Source organism: Falco peregrinus, chromosome 2 (assembly GCF_023634155.1).
Source record: "Falco peregrinus isolate bFalPer1 chromosome 2, bFalPer1.pri, whole genome shotgun sequence".
NCBI classification, from domain to species: Eukaryota; Metazoa; Chordata; class Aves; order Falconiformes; family Falconidae; genus Falco; species Falco peregrinus.
The window spans coordinates 39849620-39869507 of record NC_073722.1 but is presented as its reverse complement, the minus strand read 5'-3'; the positions used below and the strand labels follow the sequence as shown (position 1 = coordinate 39869507).

Genomic DNA, 19888 nt, shown 5'->3' with positions numbered 1-19888 from the left:
AAAATGCAACGGGAGCAGGGAGAGCATGCATGCCCCTGGGCAGGAGCGGGCATGAGTGGGGACACAAGGATCAGGATGTCCCCAAGCATCCCCAGACACTCTGCAGGGGACAACCCACACAGACACACACCAGCTCTCACCTCCCAGAAGCTCGGTCCCCTCGATTCAAGATGGTGACAGACCACAGGGCACACTGTGCTGTTCCCACCAGGCACCATCTCCTCTGCCCATCCCGGTCGCCAGCACCTTCCTCTGCTCCCCAGCTCAGGGTGCATCCCAGCCTCTCCTCCATGCTCCACCTACTCCATCCCCTGCCACAAGCCCGCAGAAGGGAAGAAATAAACCCTCCTGCTTGATTGCCTGGGAATTCCCAGTCTATCAGGGGGTAAAAGACGATTTGAGCTGAGATTCAGCCCACAAGAATGGGGGTGAGACAGCAAATCCCAACTCTGCTGGCAGCTTCCCCAAAGAAAGGCAGCAAGGGAGAACAGATACGGGATATGGGATGGGGATTATCACCACAAGCATCCTGAGTGGGGTCTCTGCACGCTCCATCCCACCACAGCTCCATCCTACCGGAGTTTCTGAGCCAGGGAAAAGGGCTTCATCCCCTGCAGAGGCTACCTATGTGCACCCCTACAAGGTAAAGAAATATATAGCAACCACCCAGGCACCGGATATCTGCACTGTTAAAAATACCATGGGGCAGCAAAAGGAAATGATTGACTCAGCTTCCCCAGGATGCCGGTGGTTTTACTCACTCCTTCACTTTGGAGGGTGTTAAATGGGATCCCTATGCAGAGATTCACACCAGCATGGCTTGTCTGCATGTGACAGGATGGACTAGAGCCCAAAAGCACTGCCCTCCTCCCATGTCCCCACATCCCTTCCCTGGCTCCAGCGCTGGGGACACTAAAAGCATCGCCCTGTCTCTTGTTTATGGCCTGGCTGGCTCCGTCTCCCTCGCCTGGTCCCTCCCCATCCATGACAGATGCAGGGACCCTGGCGGGCTACCAGCCCTTGCCCCTACGCTTGGGATCCACTGCTGGGTCCCAGTACACTGGCCATGAGCTGGCAAGGTTTTCCCAGCTGTGGAGGGAAAGGGGAGAGGAAGGAGCCATCCCCACAAGGCTCTGGCTTTGGCTGCTCTTAGCATCACGGGGTTTTGCAGCCAATCACTAGGAATGCAGCGGGGCGGGGGTAAAGTTGGGTGATTCTCAGCTTGGGCTAAAACAGAGGTCAAATCCTGCTGTCCCCTCTTATCCCTATGGAGATGGCCAGCAAGGCTTTGCTCCTTATGCAACCCAGTCCCCACCCCATGCCCTGGGTACTGGGGAGATCAGGGGACCCCCAGCCTGGCAGCCCTAGGGCCACCCTCTCAGGGACCATCATGCTTGTAAAGGGCAGCATCATGGGACAAAGCGTTTTGGGGTGCAGGGCAGCTGGGTACCACCACTGCTGCACCCCAGGGCAGGGGGTGTGTGCTCCCAGGGTGGGTGTTCCTGCAGGTCCACCCCAAACAGAGCTCTAGCAATGGAGGCACCCCATTAAGCTGCTCGAATTGGCCAGGGGTGTGCTTCTGGCCCCAAGGAGACCCATGGGCCTGAGTCCTCATGGCCCCATTTCCCGAGGACAAGGAGGTGACAGTCACCCCAGCCTGCAGCAGCCTGAGGACATGGTGACGGAGTCGGGTCGGCTGAGCTCCCTCTCTGCCTCCAGCACTGTATTCCCAGCTCCAAAAAAGGAGACCAGACACAGTACTTAAAAAAAAAAAAAAATAATAACAGCAAAGCAAACTGAGACCAAGGCCGTGCTGCTTCCCGGCGAGCCCCCTCAGTACGGCCACAGCCATGGCATGGCCATGGCCCCCCAGCTCCCAGCGAGGGGCCCTGTGCAATGTGGGGAGGAGAGAGCCAGGGCAGAGGGCTCCCCTCCTTCAGTGATGGTGGGAAATGGCTGTATTTTTAGAACATGATCTTATACAAACATCACTCCCTGGCCAAACATGGTCTGTACATTTTTCTTGCCGTTTCCCTTCTTTCCCCTTCTCACCCTCCCTTTTTTCAAGCCCATTTCTCCCCATCTCTGATCTCCCTAACACCCACTCCCCGCAGCCCATCTCCTCCTCCTCCCCAAGTCCCTGCCGGCTCCTTCCCGGTTTTGAATTCCCCAGCAATTACTCCCTGCCTCGACTTAAGGGCCTTTACTGGCAAAATGCTCTTTCCCAGCTGCCGTCTTAAAGGGACACGTGTGTGTACAGGGTTATTCCAGCATTCACAGCTCCCCGTGCAAGCACTGTCCTGTCTCCCAGGCTGCCAAAGGCTGGGAAACAAACCGCTGCTGCTAATGGGATCTGCGTCTGACCCCTGCGAGGTGATGCATCGCAAGCTCTCCCCTTCCCTGTGCCTCAGAGTTTCCCCTGAGAGCAAGTGAAGGGGCAGTGGGGAGCAGGGGACTGATCCTGGTTTCAGCTGGGATGGGCTGAAACCAGCTCAGCCCCTAGGAAAATAAATAGCAGTAAAAAGAAGGAGGAGGGAGCACCAGTTGTGCCAGGCAGGCAGGAGCCAAGTAACTCAACCCTAAGATCAGGAAAGGTTATTACATTAATTAAACACTGATAGTTTTGCCTTGAGCCTAATTTGCAGGCAGCTAGGTCCCCAGGAATTGCCTGTCAAGATGCTGTGCACCAGGAATGAGCAGGAATCAGCATCATCCTGGGGCCCAGCACCTTCCTAGGGTCCAGCACCTTCCTCCCCACCCAACCACCACCATATCCTTTCTCCAGCAGCCATGAAAAGGATGCACTGGTCCCTATCCCAGGCTGCAGGAACTGCCTTCTCTCAGCCCTGGCTGGATGTGGAGGTGGTGGACCCTCTCCAGGACATCCCAGCAAAGCCAGTCCCACCAGGGGCTGGGCTGAGAGAGGCAAAGAGCAGCTGGGATGAATCTGCCCTGGCCGGGACCCAGCCTGCAAGCGGCCCAGAAGACCCACTGGGCTGAGCTCGAGTCTATTTTTCTTTTCCAATCTGCTGATCAGAAAAACCACAGCGATGTTTGCAGAGGAGCTGAGGCCAAGGGGTTTGCTTTGCTCTTTGAGCAGGAAAACGGTCTTTGTTTCCCCACAGCTCCTGGCTATTCTCCTCACCCAGACTCTCTCCTCTGCCCTTGCTGGAAAACTCCCCCTGCCCTGCAGGAGAGCGGCTCTCCCAGGAGTGGGTTCAGGGAGTGCTGAGCTCCTTGGGAAATCACTAGTCAAGCCAAAATCCAAAATCCACATTCAAATCACAGCCTGGCCATCTGCTTGGGCAGGTCCCATAAGCCCTGATTTCCTAACGAAGCACATCCAAGCCTGGACGTAACAAGGAAGATGGGGATCGGAGTTACCAGGAGATGCTCCATAGAGGATTTGGTGATGGGTTTCACAGCTGGAGTATCATGGCTGAGCCAGGTCCTCCCCAGGCAGCTGGATTAAAGCAGCAGAGTTGGGGTTTGAAGAGCATGGCTTGAGGACATTGCCTTGTCCTAAACACACCGGGATTGGGATCTGAGATCTCAGGGACAAGCTTCTCTCTCCAGCTGCTCACTGGAAAAGGATCCCGAGGACAGCCAGCTTGAGGGGGAGGGGTTGTCAGGGGAAGTAGGGCATCAGGCCCTGGAGGCAGAGGCAGGGTTTTGGTTGTTTTAAATCAAACTTGGCTCAGGGACCACATCAGGGTTTGCTCAGTCCTGCCACACCTTGCAAAGGGAAAAAGGTTTTCCCTGCAGGAAACAGATTGTAGGAGTGCGTGTCCTTGGCACCTGCAGCCAGCCCCAAACCACAGGAGAGCCCCTCCTCCCTTCCTCCTCCAGAGCAGAGCTGTGACCCCCCATGTATGCGGTACTCCCCGGGGGGGACTCATGGGGGTATCACACCCCAACCATGACCAGAGGGGATGCTCCAAGCGTTGGTCAGTGAAGATGAAGCGGATGGCCATGTCCCAGCCCCAGGACAGGGAGACAGTGGCTGCTCCAGGGACCCAGTGGATGAGCCTGCGGTGTGAGAGGAATCGGTGGGTGGAAGGATGCTCCATCAGTGCCAAGGGTGTTCCCATGCTGGAATGAGGTGCCAGGAGAGACCCAGAGGGAGCTTGAGGGGCTCTTCTGCCTGGGTACCCCTCAGCCCTTGTGATTTATAGAATCACAGCATGGTTTGGGTTGGAAGGGACCTTAAAGGTCATCAAGTCCCACTCCCTGCCATGGGCAGGGACACCTTCCACTAGCCCAGGTTGCTCCAAGCCCCGTCCAGCCTGGCCTGGGACACTGCCAGGGATGGGGCATCCGCAGCTGCTCTGGGCAGCCTGTGCCAGCGCCTCGCCACCCTCACAGGGAAGAATGTCTTCCTTATGACCAATCTAAACCTACTCTCTTTCAGTTTAAGACCACTGCAGTGAGAAACTATGCTTGAGAAAAAGCAATTACAAAGGGAAAGAAATAAGGCAGGGAACACCACAGGCAGTAAGACAGGCTGGGGGTGTCCCCAGTGTGGGGACAGGGGACTCCTGTGCCTCAGGGCTGGGTGCCAGTGAGGTGCCAGGGCCAGGATTCTGGGTACAACCTCCATTTCCACCTCTGAAAAATGGCAAAAGCCCATGGTCAGCTCTGGCAGCCTTTGTGCCACATCCCGAGCTGGGGGGAAGGAGTGGGAGGAGGAGGATGCCGGCAGCAGCAGGGCAGGATCCCACCCCAAGCCAGCAGCAACAAGGGAGTTGTTTGCAATCAGGGTCCCCACGACCTCCTTCCCGGCCTCTCTGAAATTGCTTCCATGTGTGTCAGGAGCCGTCGAGCCCGCAGGGAGTTCAGCCCCAAACAATAGGAGAGTGGAGGGTGTAGAGTGGGGAGGCAGCGTCTGGCCCACCCAGTGCCACGCCAGCCCGCACACGACGGGACTGCAGGGCCACCACCACCATCCTCCTCCTCTTCCCACTGGTGTGACCTTGCTCCTCCGGGAGGAGGGAAAGGAGATACAGTGATGACCCTTGGGACTGTGGCACAGGCCACCCCGCAGCATCCCACCTGCTGTGCAAAGAAGCAGCCCCGAAGGAAGGGAGAAAGGAGCCTCAGGACCATCACCACACTTGAACCCACCACTTCACACACTCGGATGTTTTCCCCTTGCAGGCTCCTGCCCCAAAAGCCAGGCGTGCCCGGCCAAACAGAGCAGGCTGGCAGCAATCACGCAGCCATATTTATTTCCAGGATCTTTGCTGGAGGGCAGGAGGAGATGGGGTGTGGATGGGGCGGACTGAATTGATCCTAAAAATACACATGTCAGGAGTACCAGGACGAAAAGGGCTGGTTTGGGGTTCTTTCCACAAGTGGGGAGCCCGCTCGCCCCTACCCCATCCTTTGTCTGGTTCCCACCATCCTTCCCTCACAAAGCCTCCCTGCTCCCGGCTGCGACCACCCTCCCTCTCCCCTCCTTTCCCCAGCTCCAAGGAACAGCAGCCTCCTTGTTTCAGGCTGGCTGGAGCCAGCGGAGGCAGAGCACATGCCAGGAAACACTCTGAGACCTGCCCAGCCACCCTGGCCCCAGACTCTCCCGACAGCTCCCAAAACCCCCCACATGCCTGCGACTTGCACCCACCCAGCACAATTTCAGGCAGCGGGGTGTTAGCTAGAGTATAAATAAACCTCCCGCTTCCATGTGTTCCCTGTCCTGAGCGGCCTCCAACCTAAATATAGACCAACCCAGGGCTGCTAGAAAGGGAAGGGACATGTCTGCAGGGCGACCACAGCATCCCCAACACAATGGGCTATTTCAGCTACCGGAGAAGCACAATTCCCAGCAGGCAGCATGATGGGAGCAGCGCTCCTGATTCTCCCCGGGAAAAGGAATCGTCTAGCCCCTCAGGGCAGCCCAAAGTCCCTCTCTGCTTCACCGATGGGAAGCACAGCTGATTCTGCCTTTGGTATCTCCTGCCTGGAGCAAGGAGGTCTCACTTGGAGGCATCTCAGGTGGTTTCAAAGCTGTGTCCTCAGCCCCTGCTCCAGGGAGATGCCACCAGAGAAGGTCACTTCCCAGCACTCAGTCTTCTCAGCAGCAAGTCTCCTCAGCTCCAAAACACAAGTTTCCCAAAACATCCACATCAGTGCTCATTCTGCTGGGAAGCAATTTGATCTGCCTCGAAGGAGACCACAGCCCCCAGGACCCTCCCAGCTGCTGGGTACAAGGACCAGCTGCTACAACCGATGGGCAGCTGCAGAGCCAGTTGACCCCAGAGTCAGGCAAAGCACCAAACCCAGGTGAGGGTCACCACAAATATCTCATAAAGTGGATTTGGAGACAGTGGGGGTGGAAGGGAGGGTGCAACAGGCCGCAGAGCAGCCCTAGAAAGAGATGTCTTCTCTTCCCTGCAGGCTGTACCTAGCTTCTCCACAGTCTTCCCAGGGACATCGCTCTTAAATCCGGCAGCGCTTTGCCTCTTGTTAATACTGCTGGTCTGTCTACCCTGGCCAAACCATCAGTCTGATGAATTACCTCCACCTCCTTTCTCCAAACTGCCCAGCCCCTTTCCACTCTCCCTATAGCTCTTGGCCACCCTTCCTACTGCCCAGTAGTTAAGACAGCCTGTAATTAACTCACCGTTGCACCCTCTGCTTTCCCTGAACAGAGGACAGAGAAATGAGTCCTGAAAACCTGACATCCTGCTCACAGGTTCTGCAAACTCAACATCTCCATCCGAGTCCCACCACGAAGACCTCCAGGTAGAGGACCCAGCCGCGCAGCACAGGGGAGATGAATGATCTCTGCCCTTACCTTTTCAGCCAGGCTGACAGCTCGTCTGGTACGGCCCCCAAGGAGCCAGTGCGGGGTGACCCACTCTCCATGGGATGGTGGTCCTGGGAAAAAGACGATCTGATGAGCGTGTGAACAGCCCTTGCAAACCCCTGAGAGCGGGAGCTACTTCACCACCACATCAAGAGAAAAATGTGGGAGACAGACCAGAGGACTCTGGTCAACATCCAGGGCCACCTCTTAGGTGTTTCTGGGGGACAGACATCACCAGGAAGCCAAAGTATTGCCCTCTCCCCAGGCCAGCACCCTCACTGCTGGCCCAGCCCTGCTGCTGGAAGCCTCCCAGGAGCATTGCTGCCCACCCAGGTCCCAAAATAGCAGTATGAATCCCCTGGAACCCACCCTGGAGAAGCAACTAGCATGTGTGGTACCACCCAGACCCTGCCCACATCCCGGCCATCACCAACCAGCCTGGGCAAACCCCACCGAGCACCCCAGCCCTGGGCAAGGGCAAGGCCTATCCAGGCAACAGCGCATCTTCCTGCCTGCTCCGTCACTCGTGAATCACACAAAGAGCTTTCCTTTTTTTTTTTTTTTTTTTTTGGCTTTATGCTTTTACACTATTGATCATCGTCATTTATGGAATGGGGAAGTGTAGTTCGATCACCTAGAAATCAAACCACCATGTTTCCAGCCAGAGCTGGGCTCGAGCAGGGAGCAGAGGAGCTAAAATAGCTGCAGCACATTACGGGTTTCTCTGAGCCATCCCAGCTCCCCCGGGCAGAGCAGTACAAGCAATTCCTTGGCTCGATTAGAGACAGACAGACTTTCTAAGATATATTTTTTTTTCCCTAAACTATGTGGCTGTATTTGATTGTAGCAGAGCGAGCAGCTACTGATGACTTAAGCCTGGACAACAACAGGAAAAAGAAGTAAAATCTGAAGATGCTGCAGCATGAGGATGAGGTCTAGAAAAATGTCAGAGGTTGGACCACCTTGCCAAGCCAAATGTTGTCAGCGAAAGCTTGGATCTAATAACCTTCCCCAGCAAAGGGCAAAGTTATTTACTAAGGGAGTGGAATAACGGGGCTTATGGCTTTATAATTTTATATGCTTGTTTTGGTTCCCTGTGCAACAATCTGGGGGGATTTGGCTTGAGGAAAGATGAAGTTATTGAAAAGAAAAAAAAAAAAAAGGAGTTATTTTTTGGGAATTGCAGATTGAGTGTTTAACATGATCGAGCTACCCAGCCCAGCCATGTCTGTCCAACGAGGCCCCAGGACACGCCTGGCACTATCGCACAGTGGCATTTAATCAGCTATCATTATATATAGCATGTAATTAGATTCCAGGAATAACTGCAGATAAGGTGATGGCACGATCCCAGTTTCCATCTCCTCACTTCCCCTGAAGGCATTAGCAAGGCCCTCCAACCCCCCAGCCATATATAAACCTCATTTTCTGGTGGGGAAACTGAGGCACAGCTACCATGCAACTTGCATTCAGCCTCACAGGTCGAGCAGTTCCAGCGGGGTTTGCTGCCTTCCCATTACAGAGCAAGGGGAAACAAACAAATTTAAAAAAACCCAAAACCTATTTTTAATTTGCTGGCTGCCACAGAGGGAGAAGGGCAGCGAGACGCTGCGGTTCCCAGCTCACTGCAAAGCCCGTCTTTCTCCCACGCTGTCTGGGGAGAGAATGGGACACGAGGGGCAGCTGTCCTGCAGGGATTACGGGCTGGGCTTTGGGCCACACTGTAAAAACTTCTTGGTTATTAAGTTTCTTACTGTTTTGACTATAGAATCACAGAATCGTTTAGGTTGGAAAAGACCTTTAAGATCATCAAGTCCAACGATTAACCCAGCCCTGCCAAGGCCACCACTAAACCATGTCCCTAAGTGCCACAGCTACATATTTTTTTGAACACCTCCAGGGACGGTGACTCCACCGCCTCCCTGGGCAGCCTGTTCCAGTGCTTGACAACCCTTACAGCAAAAAAATTTTTCCTCATATCCATTCTAAACCTCCCCTGGTGCAACTTGAGGCCATTTCCTCTCATCCTAGCTATAAGCTTTTGCTGGGAATCAGAGAGACTCAGAGCATGAGATCGGACCTTAAAAATCTAAGTCAAATAAACCCCAAATGTAGTGCAGAGGGGGCTTCCCACCCACCCCCTTCTCTTTTATTTCCTGGAAGGCACGCTCATTCCCAGCCCTCTCTGGGAATGCTGAGTTGCAAACAGCCTTGCTTTGGCATTTGGGCTGTTTGCACCACTGCAGCCGGACAGCCTGGTGTTTGGGGGATGCCCGAGCCCCACGATGAGCCCTGTAGCACCCAGACTCCAGCCGAACTGGCAGCTTTCCCGTCTGCTCTTCCTCTCCTCTTTATCCAAACAGAGGTTTCTGGCTCCCACCACCCTCCACATCCCTCTCCCAGCTGCACGGCTTGCATGGACTCTCTTGGACTTTGTGAAAAACTTATTTTCAGGAGCAGCAGAGAACCCAGCAATGCTCAAAAATCAAAAAATAATACTAAGATTTGTGCTTTGCATGGAGAAGCATCAGCCCCAGCTTCTTGGTGGGGTCATGGAAGGAATTAGGGATGGAGAAGAGAGGCTACAGGAGGCTGAATCCAGCCTGGCAACCCCCCTCGTCCTCCAGTTTGAGAAGCAATAGGAACCTCTAGGGAAAATAAGCTATTTCCTCAACGACAGAAAAAGCCAAGTTTCACCCCAAAACATGCATCAGCAGCACCAGCTGCTGCCAGTTCCCTTTCAGGGTGCCACTGCCCAGAGCGGGGATGGTGGTGGGGACCCCAGGGAGGTGCAGGATGGGCAGACAAGGGGGGTCCCTGCTGTTCGGGGTGCTGGGGAGTGAGGAGCTGCATCCAGCCCCTCTCTCAGGGGGCGGGGGGGCTGGCTGGTCCCAGCCCTCCCATCCCAACCAGACCATATAGAGTCATAGCGCAGAGCCCAGCCACCCTGTCCCGGGCAGCGCTGGGATGGGGCTCGGGGGACCAGCCGAGAGGGGGGATTTGGGGGGCACACCCCCAGCAGGGCAATAGGGCCGAAGGGAGGAAGTGCTGCCCACTGCTTCCCCCCCCCCCCACTCCCCCAAGACCTACATCTTCCCCGGCAAACCCCGCTGTACCCCCCACCCCTCACCGCGGGTGCCCCTTGCCCCCACCCCCTTACCTCCGGGTCCAGAAGCATCCCCCCGCGCCGGGAGCAGCAGCAACAACCCCAGCAACAAAACACGGCTCCCCCCAAAACCAGCCAAGCCCCGGCGGGTGCAGCGCTTGCGGGGGGCCCGCCCGGCCATGCCGGCACTCCCCGGGGCTGTCACCACCTCTGCTCGCCGCCACCAGCCCTGCCTTCCTCTCTTATGCGCTCGGGTCCCCTCCCCTCCGGCCGGCTGCCCCCCGCCAGCCCCATGCACCCGGCACGGCGGCCCCGCTCGCCGGCGGCCGGAGCCCCGGTTCCCCGGGTCCCGGGCTGGGCGGTGGGAGGGAGGGGGGAGGTATTGTTCGCCTTTATTTATTGCTGTGTTTCTTGGCCCAGCCGGGCTGCTTTAATGAAAACCAGACCGGCGGTGAAGGCTGCTCCCAGGCTCCCCCCGCCGGGGCATCCCGCCGCAGCCGGGCCGGCAGCCGCCCTCCCCCGGGCTCCCCGCCGCAGCTTCACCCCCCGGCTCCGGGGGGAGATGTGAGGGGGTACAAGCAGGCTGCCTGCACACGAAAAAGGGGGGAGAAAAAGAAATTAAAGAAGCCCATGCAGCCCACCGGGGCAAGACAGAGCGGAGACACTTCTATGACCACCCCCCTACTCTCCACAGTTACTATTATTAATATGAAATATATTTTTCTTACAGATGGGTGCCAGCACCCAGCCCGATCAAACCAGCTCACCACCCCGCCCAGTGAGCGCTGGGGATGAGGTGCTGCTCCCCTTCGTTCCTGCACACACACACACAAACACCCCCCCATCTTCTCTGCTCCAGTCTTTTGGGGTTAGGGCAAGGACGCATCCATAGTTATTAAAGTCCCAATAACAACATTGATTAATGCTAGTAATTAAAGCTTTGCAAATGATTTTACACTAAAAAGAGGGATAAGCTGCATGCAACACAGCCTCACCCAAAGTGCTCGAGGGAGCTCTGGGCACGCCTGCCCAAGGTGACATTTTGGGAACGGAAGGGACAGGGGACTTTTCTGGGGTTTCACAGCACAAAGGGCAAACCTAAATAGCAGAGCTCCAGCAGCAGCACAGTCAGAGCCCTCCTGGCACTCTGACACATGTGGAGGTCCTGTTAACAGGGCCCTCGGATGCAACCAGCAGATGCAAACATCTGGACAGTGTTAGTGAGTCTTCCCCAGCTCAGCAGCACCTTCAAGCCCCCGTTAGCCTCAGGTGCAGCATTTCTCAGGTGGGCTTAATGCCATTTAGCAACACCTCACTCACACCACAAGCTCTGCCAAGCATCTTCTGCCCTTTCTGGGCCAAGCTCTGCAGAGCACCAGGAAGGATTCCCCTAAGCTTGAAGACAGCCTACTGCTAAACCTCACCATGGAGGGGCTGTGCGAATCCCACCACTTCCACAAGAGGACAAATGCTGCAAAAAATAAAGTCACTGCAAAAAATAATGCCACTCCAAAGAATAAACCTGCGGAAACGTGGTGAGAAACAGAGGGCATGGCCATCCCTTCTCAGATCCCGGCAGCTTGGTGCAAGTTCAGCAGAGCAGCTGTAAATCAGCAGCCTGGCACACAACTAGGAGAGACTCAAAGGCATGACAGGGCTTTCAGCCACCAGGGAACCATCATCAGCAAGGTCCAGAGGGACGAGGCTGTGCAGAGCTGCAGAGTGCTGCAAACGTCCTTCCAAGAAAGGGCAGCTGGTGGCCAGAACTGCTGCAGAGGGGTGAGCCAGGGGCTGGGATGGAGTAGGAACCGTAAGCCAGAGGAAACCCTGTGCAGACAACAAGCTCCAGTCTTCCCCCAGCAGCCTGTCACCACGACATAGCTTCACTGTTAGGTTACATGATATTTTTTCTCATTCCTCCACTTTCTCAACTACAGAAAGCAGCGCAGCCTCAGGGCTAGGTGAAGGCAGAAGTCTTTCTGCTTCCCACTGGCACAGGGAACCTGAGCATGCCCATCAGCTGTGGAGAAGTATGTGGCCCTACACAGGGCTGAGGGTGGCAACGGCTGGTGGTTATCCAGAGCAGCTTATAAAAGGCCTTTTTGTGCAAAGGAACAGGCGTTCTTCCCCCTGCTTACAGCCTTAATCACTTGATACATCTGCTGACAAAAGCCTACAGAAGCTGTGGCACCCGACCATGGTCTGCAGCTGGGTCACAAAGCCTGGCAGCTGAGCCCGAGGTCGGGGATTTCTGCGTCCCAGAGTAAGCCAAGAGTAGCACATGTGAAGCAGGGGCAGGGGGACCACTCACAACTGTGGAATTAAAGACAAGGAGAGCCTCTTGTTATCCATTTTCAGGGTGCTCCTGTCCTCCCAGGCACTCACTGAAGGAGGCAACTAGCACAGAGTACACAAGCATAGGGGGTGTGCTCAGGAAGATCCTGGGCACCCGCACTTTTGGTCTTCCACCACTGCTTCATCCTCAGAAACGGCATCCCTCGTAGCCAGTTACAGGTCCTTCTGCAAAGGACAAGGACAGCTGTAACATAGTAAAACAGCTCTACGCCATTCATAAAAACTTGTGCCTGACAGACCTAAAAATAGTGTCTCCTTAGACCAAAATTCATATAATCTCCTATTAAAATAACTATTCAATCTGCACACAGTGCCACAGGAACTCAACTCCTCATGCACTGGCATTCAGGAGGCCGCAGTGCACGCCTGGCATGATAGCTCCTCCAGATCCAACTGGAGAGTCTCAGAGCCACAGAATCACAGCATGGCCTGGGTGGGAAGGCACCTCTGGAGATCATTCAGTCCAACCCACTGCTACAGCAGGTTCTCCTAGAGCACGTTGCATAGAATAATGTCCAGGCAGGTTTTGAATGTCTCCAGAGAACACCCAGAGGTATTTTTGAGTATCTCCAGTCCAAGAGACTTACCCCTCTCTGGAGGAATGTCAGGGCTGGCTACTCACCAGATGAGTCAAGGAGATTGGGCAGAGACCAGCAGCACGTCCCCTACGGCAGAGTGATTCATGGGATGTACCGAACAGAAATTCAGCAGAGGAGCCAACACAACTTTAGACAAATGAGCTGGAGTCTCTCCTCTCTTTTGCATCATGAAAACAAGTTTGAAGTAGCTTCCGATAAAGCTAGAAAGCGACAGGGCTGCAGCACATGGGTACATGAATATAATTGTATTTAAAAAAGAAAACACCTCCCCTCTCAAGACCTCCTACAACTGTCCTCACCACCATGGAATTTGAGCGCCTTCCAGAAGTGTATTAATCAACATGGCTTTCATTTGTCATGCAGAGGTCATTCACCCTCCCGCAGGGTCTAATTTGGCCCAGAGCATTCAGTTTATCTGCTGATGTAGGGAGAAAAATATTAATAAAAGTTTGACTTTCAAACCTTGCTTGTGTGAAAGAATCGTGTCTTTTCCATTTTCAGCAGTTCAGCTGAATTCCCTCCCCAAGCCTGCGACAAGCATGTCCAATGACTTCATGTTACACTTTCAAGCTTTACAGAAGTACAGCTGCCCAGCTGGCTAACTAATAAATGCAAAATAAAGGAAGAAATATATTAAGATCTTCCTCACTGGATTAAAGCTTGATCTGGACTAATGAACAGCCAGCCAGGAAGCAATTCCTTCATTAGGAAAAGTGAATTATAAACCAGGATGCTCTCACGGATAAGCGGAAGCCATTAGCTTACCTGCTTTCACATGAGGCAAATCTCTTTCTTCAAAGTCATTAAGTTGTGCTCTCCTACAAGCACGACCACTAACAAATTCCCCACCGGCAGAGGCAGATGGCAGAAGTCCTTCTGGGAAGCAGTACTGCAGGAGTCAGCCACTCTGAACCAGGCCATGCCTAGACAGATTTACAGTAACACAACCATGTTCTGTGGGGAACTTCCTTTTGCCAAGGAAGTTGCGCACTTCAACTATATTTTCACATCATCCTTGCAATTGGTTTCCATGGAGATCTTTCCAGGTACCAGCAATGAGAGAACGTGTTCCAAACAACATCCACTCAAGCCCCATCACTGCCTGATGTGGCAGGCCTCTGACTTGACGATGGTTCTCCATAGAAAGGACTCTGAAAACATTCACCAAGAACCAGAGGACTTCCCATGTTGTTATAAGTAGTCCATCAGGATGGAATTTACAGCACAGAAAGTTGAACTAGTGGAAATAGTTGTGAAAGAGGAGACAGAAGGTACTTCTGAAGAGCAAACAAGCCTCTTATTTTAAAATAAGGAACCTTTCAAAGCGTAAAGTGGTTTTTTACACCCCTTTTCTCTGCAGTTTCCTTACCTCGTCACCTCACTCACATATCCATCATGCTTCCCACCTCTGGTTCAGTTTGTAGACATCACATTTACAGGCCATCAAAAGCCAAAGACCAGTCATTTTATTTACTTGATGAACAAGGTACAAATGACCAACAATCAAAGCCGCTTTAAGTTTCCAGAGACAACTCAACAGTCAAAGTGCTGCCCTTTCCCCATTTTTGAGAGGGCAGCTACAACAGGTGGCCTTTTGGTGAGACTCAAACATCCATTTTGTATCTACAGAATAATCATTGTGAGGGGTGGGCACAGCAAATGCTGATCAAAGAACATTTCTGATTTACTGAAAACAGAAGCCTGCAGCGTTCAAAAAAACCATTTCTGCCCTCTTTAAGTTTCCCAGGATTTGCAGAACTTACCCTGAAAGTCTTTGTGTAGCAGTAAATTAAGAAGAGATGACTCCACTCTGGAATCAACACAAGACAAGCATAATTTCCTGAGTTTTTGGAAAGAAATTTTGTGTGTTTGAACCAGTGACTCCAAATGTCAACAGACTCCTTCCATAGAACTATAAACACTGGACGCATTTTCACCCAGCACAAGCTTTATCTGACCTGACGACAACAAGGAATGGTAGTGGAATGGGTGTAAGTCAGCTTCACTAGCATCCCTCATGAAGAAATACAGAGAAGGATGGATGATAACATGATTAAAGAGTACAGGGCTGAGGAGGAGACCTGCCTCCTTTAAATCTGCCTATGTGTGACCTAATTTTCAGAAGTTCTAAGAAACTGCACCTCCTGATTCCATCTGGAATTGCAGATGCTCACTCCTCTGGGGAGAAATGTCAAACAATCTCATACTGTTCCTCTACAAAACTTTCTTTTTCCTCTGCTGTGTGCAAAGCAAAGAGAATATTTGCTTTACAGTATTTCAGAAAGCAGAGTGTAAACTCTTTGTGCAGCCCAAGATGCATAAATCATCCAAGCACAATCTTCAGATCACACATTGTGATATACTAAAGCACGCCTGAACAGAAACATTTTAACAGAAGCAAACACACTTCCCCCCCCTAGCAAAGGAAAACCACTAAGTTATTATTACTAAATGAGGAATTACAGCCACTTGTCACTACAGCTCTCAAGCTGCAACTCTAACTCAGAGAATGACAACAATTGTTAGGTAATTTTGATAGTTAGTGAACATTTTTAAGCAAGGTAACACGTTAAAAAATTTGCAACAGCTCTTTGTTTTGAAAGGTTTTATAACTTATAGTTCTCTACTTAGCTGAGGATGGGTACTCCGACCAGTTGAAATGGACTGCCTCCACCTCTCCTCGGTTTGCAATGCGCTTGTTTATTGGCCTCTATGCTTTTGCTAGGGAGCAACACACTGGCACACTATGGACACAAATAAAAAAAAGCCATCAGCTGTGTTATCTGACTGTAAGAAGACTTAGAAGCATCCCCTGAGGCACCAGCAGGGCCCTTAACCTCTCTTCTTTTTTCATTAGTTGAAAGCTTAAAAGCATATTTAAGAAGCTAACTGGCTTTAAATGAGCACTCAGTGAGGCAAGATGCATGTCTCCATGACTCCAACACAACTGAATTTCTTGTCGCAAGGAACAAACCTATTCATATGTATATCAGAGTCGCATGAGAAATCTCAGCACCAGCAAGTTTCAGCACCTTCTTCAGCAGCCTACAAAGCTGCTTTCTAGCCCCAGAACAGCGCTTCAAAAGGCAAAGCAACTTGCATCCAAACTGATCCCACGGACAAGACACTGAAAGGAGCAAATAGGCAAAAACAAGTTTTGAAAAGTGAAAAGGTCTAAAGAGATAAGCCATTTTCTGAGCTGATTTATCACAGCCAGGTGGTACTGTACTAAGCTGTACTTCTAATTTCAGATTTCTGAGACCAGACCAGACATGGCCTTTCAACATATTAGATCATGGGTTTGTGGTGGTTGGGTTTTTTGCATGCTCCAAATAAAATAAAAAAAAAAAATCTTTACACCCAGATATATTCTCACACTTGACTCTGGGGTAGGATATAACAGCTGCTTTAAAAGCACATGGTACCACCAGCACAGGACACAGCTTGAAAAATACTATGCCAAATCTCTGCTGAGGGTAATTTAGTGCAGTTCTGCTGACCTTCAAAGAAATCACATCGTTTCCCATCATTTGAAGATTTGATTCATTACATCCCAATGTGAACTCCAGGGGTAACCGGCAGAGCTGGACTGTAGCCACAGCTGGATGGCTGAGCCAAGGGGTAAAACGAGAAGCACTTCGAAATTCTTAGTGAACATGAGAGGTCAAAATCTCTGAGTTGTGCCTCACCCTCCACAGCACTGTGCGCACTGTTACAGCTGTTCATTGAACTAAATTGCTATGAACATTTCAAGTACAGAAGATAAGGAAACCACTGTTCACACCCACTTAGTCTTCCCTCAGATGTCTTTTCCTGTTTGTACACCAAATGAACTCTACTTTGATAAACATATGAAGCTGAAACTTCAGGCTTCTATCACCAAGAACCACAACCTTTACATATCACCTTTTCTCACTGTGCTGTTAGTTAGGTGTACAACCACATATCCTGTCAGAATGCAACTATCTAAATGAAGTGAAGGGATCTCTTCCAGGCAAGACTTAAAAATTTCCAAACAGCATAAAAATTTCTCTGATTAGACTCTCCTGGCTCATACAGAAACCCAGCAAACTAAGCAAAAGATCAGTGAATCACAACTCCTCTACTCTTTCAGTTTAAAGGGCCACTACAGTTACCTTGTAACTTAAGGTCTGTGTTGGGTAAAGAAAGAGGTGATTACAGCCCCCTGTTTTTAGATGTTGCCCATACCCACAGGGACGATACATTCATGATTGCTGCAATAGTTACCACAAACTGATCCAATGTTATTTATTCAAGGATTTTTTTGCAGTACAAAACATTACAAGTCAGTTATCTACATTGAGATAGGAAATAAAAAAATAAATCATTGTTAAAACCGATTTAAAATAAATATATAAAATTGCTATTCCAATCAGGTAGTTATATTATGAGCCAAGTACTCCCAAACTATGTTTATTTTGGAAGTGCATAAAACCACTACAAAAAACACGCATTTATTTAAAAACCTGTCATTCGTATCATCATTGACTCTTAAATGCAGCAAGATTATACTAGCACAACAACAACAGAACTGAATACCACAAAACAGACACTGCCCAAGTATTCACTGCATTATCTTTTCCACGTTACAATCTCCTTTATGCTGCAAGTTTACTAAGCATAATACACATTAATTTGAACAGGAGATCTTTATCAGTTCCAAGGCACCTTCCTCCCTAAGACACGGTTGGTGATTTTCTGAAAGATAAAAACAAAGTGAGAGAAATGAGTGTTATTCCTCTAAAAATTAAAAACTCTAAGCATAAAAATAGTGCTAATAAGTTCTCGGAACAGAGTATCAAGGGGTGAAACTAGGAAGTGCTTATTTTACACCTTTTAGGACAGCTAAAGCAGTCTAACTGTTTCCCACTCATTGGTATGAAGAACACCAGGACATTCCTGTGCTGGCTGCAGTGGGAATGGTCAGAAAGAGGTCTAAAGAGTCAGAATACATCCTGACATTAGCTGATAGACTATTTCCCTAAGTAACCGTGATGCATGTCCCTCCCTTCATCCTCTGAACATGAGCTTCTGGGAGTCATGTATTCCCTAGTTTGTGATACATTTATGAAACCACACAGGAAAACTGGAAGAGTTACAGAGAACAGTAACAAGCACAGTGGAAGATACAGGAAGTGTCTTCTACAATAAACTGAATAAATTAGGACTCTTCACTACAGTGGGAGGGATGCGCCATGACTGAAGAGGAAGAGATGAAAAGTCTATACAATCCTAAGCAGCCTGAAGAGGTTACAAGGTAAAGTTATTTGCAGACTCTTACAAAAATAGTCTGTGAAGGCATTGTATAAAACAACTGGCAACAGATTTTAAAGTGAAACAAAAAAAACCACCAAATACTTTGTGTGAACAGTCACAGTCTTGTACAGTTAAACTGTGAAACTGCCCTGCTGTGTGGCAAACATCAGACATCTACATTTCACAAAGCAAGTGGGCAAATTCATGAGAGGAAAAAAAACAAACCTAAAACCCAAACCACCGATCCAAAGATGGACACAAAACCCCATGGACACAAATCACACCAGACTGTTAGAGAGCATCTTTGAGAAGGACTGTTAACGCTGGCTCTATTACGATATTCTTCCCCAGGCACCTGCTAATGTGACCCGTTCTCATGGCAATGGGCAATCCAGAAAATGAAACACCACATCATTCTGCTAGCTCAGCCAGCAGATCACTGATGTTTTGAAGCACAGAATACATATTACGTGGCTTCAGAGAAGTGCAGAATAAAGTAAGAGCTTTGGGTAACTCGTGTATTACTAACAGCAGTGGGAATGATACAGCCTTCACCTGAAGAGACCTTTTGCATCACAGATGAATGCAGCACACAGCTCAGCTCTTTATACACACACAGAGTATGCAGTATACGTGTATAAAGTATATACACATACTATATATAGTGTATATACCAATACAGAATATACCCTGCTTACACACATACATATAAAAAGCAGCAAAGCTGTTGACATGAATCTCAGTGTGAAATCTGTCCACAGTACTTCATGAAGCCTCAGACGGTCTCAAAACACCTCACCACAAAACCGCTGATGAGTCCTCACAGCTCACAAGCGCTTTTGCAATCCAACAAGCAAACCCAACCAGCAATTAGATGCTATCTTGCCTCTTTGCTCCATTCCAGGAAGCGAATACAGAACAAAAAACCCTAACACGTTGCTGACTGGAGAGAAAATGTAACCAAGGGGATGAAAAACAAACATTAAAAAAAATTTACTGTAAAGCAGCAAGCAAAGTGCAATTCAGTTTCACACATCTAGAAGCATGTGCTTTGTCCTTTGGGGTAGTGACATCTTGTGGCCCCTATCCTGCATAGGCCCTAAAGTACATGTCCCATCCATAAATAAAATAGCGTTTAGTCTTCCTGAATGGTAATATCTTTTTCTTTTTTTAAGGGATAGAGGAAAATGTATAAATTAATAACTCTGCTATGCCCTTTATGGAGGTTTCTCCCATGCTCCCTATTTACAAAAATTACAAACTCACTACATCTAATGGAAAAGCCTCAGTAACAGAACAATTTTGCATCCGATAACTCATAAAACTCATTTTCACTTAATTTGGGCTGAAAGAGTTCTGACTTATGCTGCCAGTGGATCAGAAATCTGTCTTGACTCTACAGTTTTCAAAATTAAAGGGCATGTACCATGCCTTATCAGACTAGTACAATTTTATGCTCTATTTGAAATTAAAAGTAGAAAAGCAAAGGGATAATGGGACAGAACATCAGCCCAGACCCATGTGCATCCTATGATAAAAATAACTTTGCTATCTTATTAAAGATAGGCATTTGACAATTCGAAAAATTAAGAATGCCTGCGCAACCCCTCAGCTGCTTTCTAGCACAGGAATTTTGATACATTTCCAGTTCTATATGAGCCCATATTGTTTCCCCCTGAGGGCCTCATCCTCACTCAGTGCTAACAAAACCGTTATTTCATTCTCTCTTCACCTCCCACTGCG

At 50.2% G+C, this 19888-nt stretch overlaps 2 protein-coding genes across 7 annotated transcripts in view; both read right to left on the bottom strand.

The window, feature by feature from the left end:
* Positions 1-10539, bottom strand: part of ADAM33 (ADAM metallopeptidase domain 33) — a 31942-nt gene extending 21403 nt beyond the window's left edge. The window contains exons 1-2 of one of the 2 annotated variants that reach the window (XR_008745582.1): positions 9969-10539; positions 6797-6879 (exon numbers count right to left, since the gene is read on the bottom strand). Coding sequence is in view for 1 of the 2 variants with exons in the window: in XM_055794474.1 (XP_055650449.1) it covers positions 6797-6879; positions 9969-10095 (210 nt within the window). In the remaining variant the exon portion in view is untranslated. The remainder of the gene's footprint in view (positions 1-6796; positions 6880-9968) is intronic. The other variant, XM_055794474.1, reaches the window with a different exon arrangement.
* Positions 10540-17112: 6573 nt separating this feature from the next.
* Positions 17113-19888, bottom strand: part of ALMS1 (ALMS1 centrosome and basal body associated protein) — a 76023-nt gene continuing 73247 nt past the window's right edge. For all 5 annotated transcript variants that reach the window (XM_055794469.1, XM_055794470.1, XM_055794472.1 and 2 more), the window contains one exon: positions 17113-17587. In XM_055794469.1, the coding sequence (XP_055650444.1) occupies positions 17543-17587 (45 nt within the window). In that variant the 3' untranslated portion in view covers positions 17113-17542. The remainder of the gene's footprint in view (positions 17588-19888) is intronic.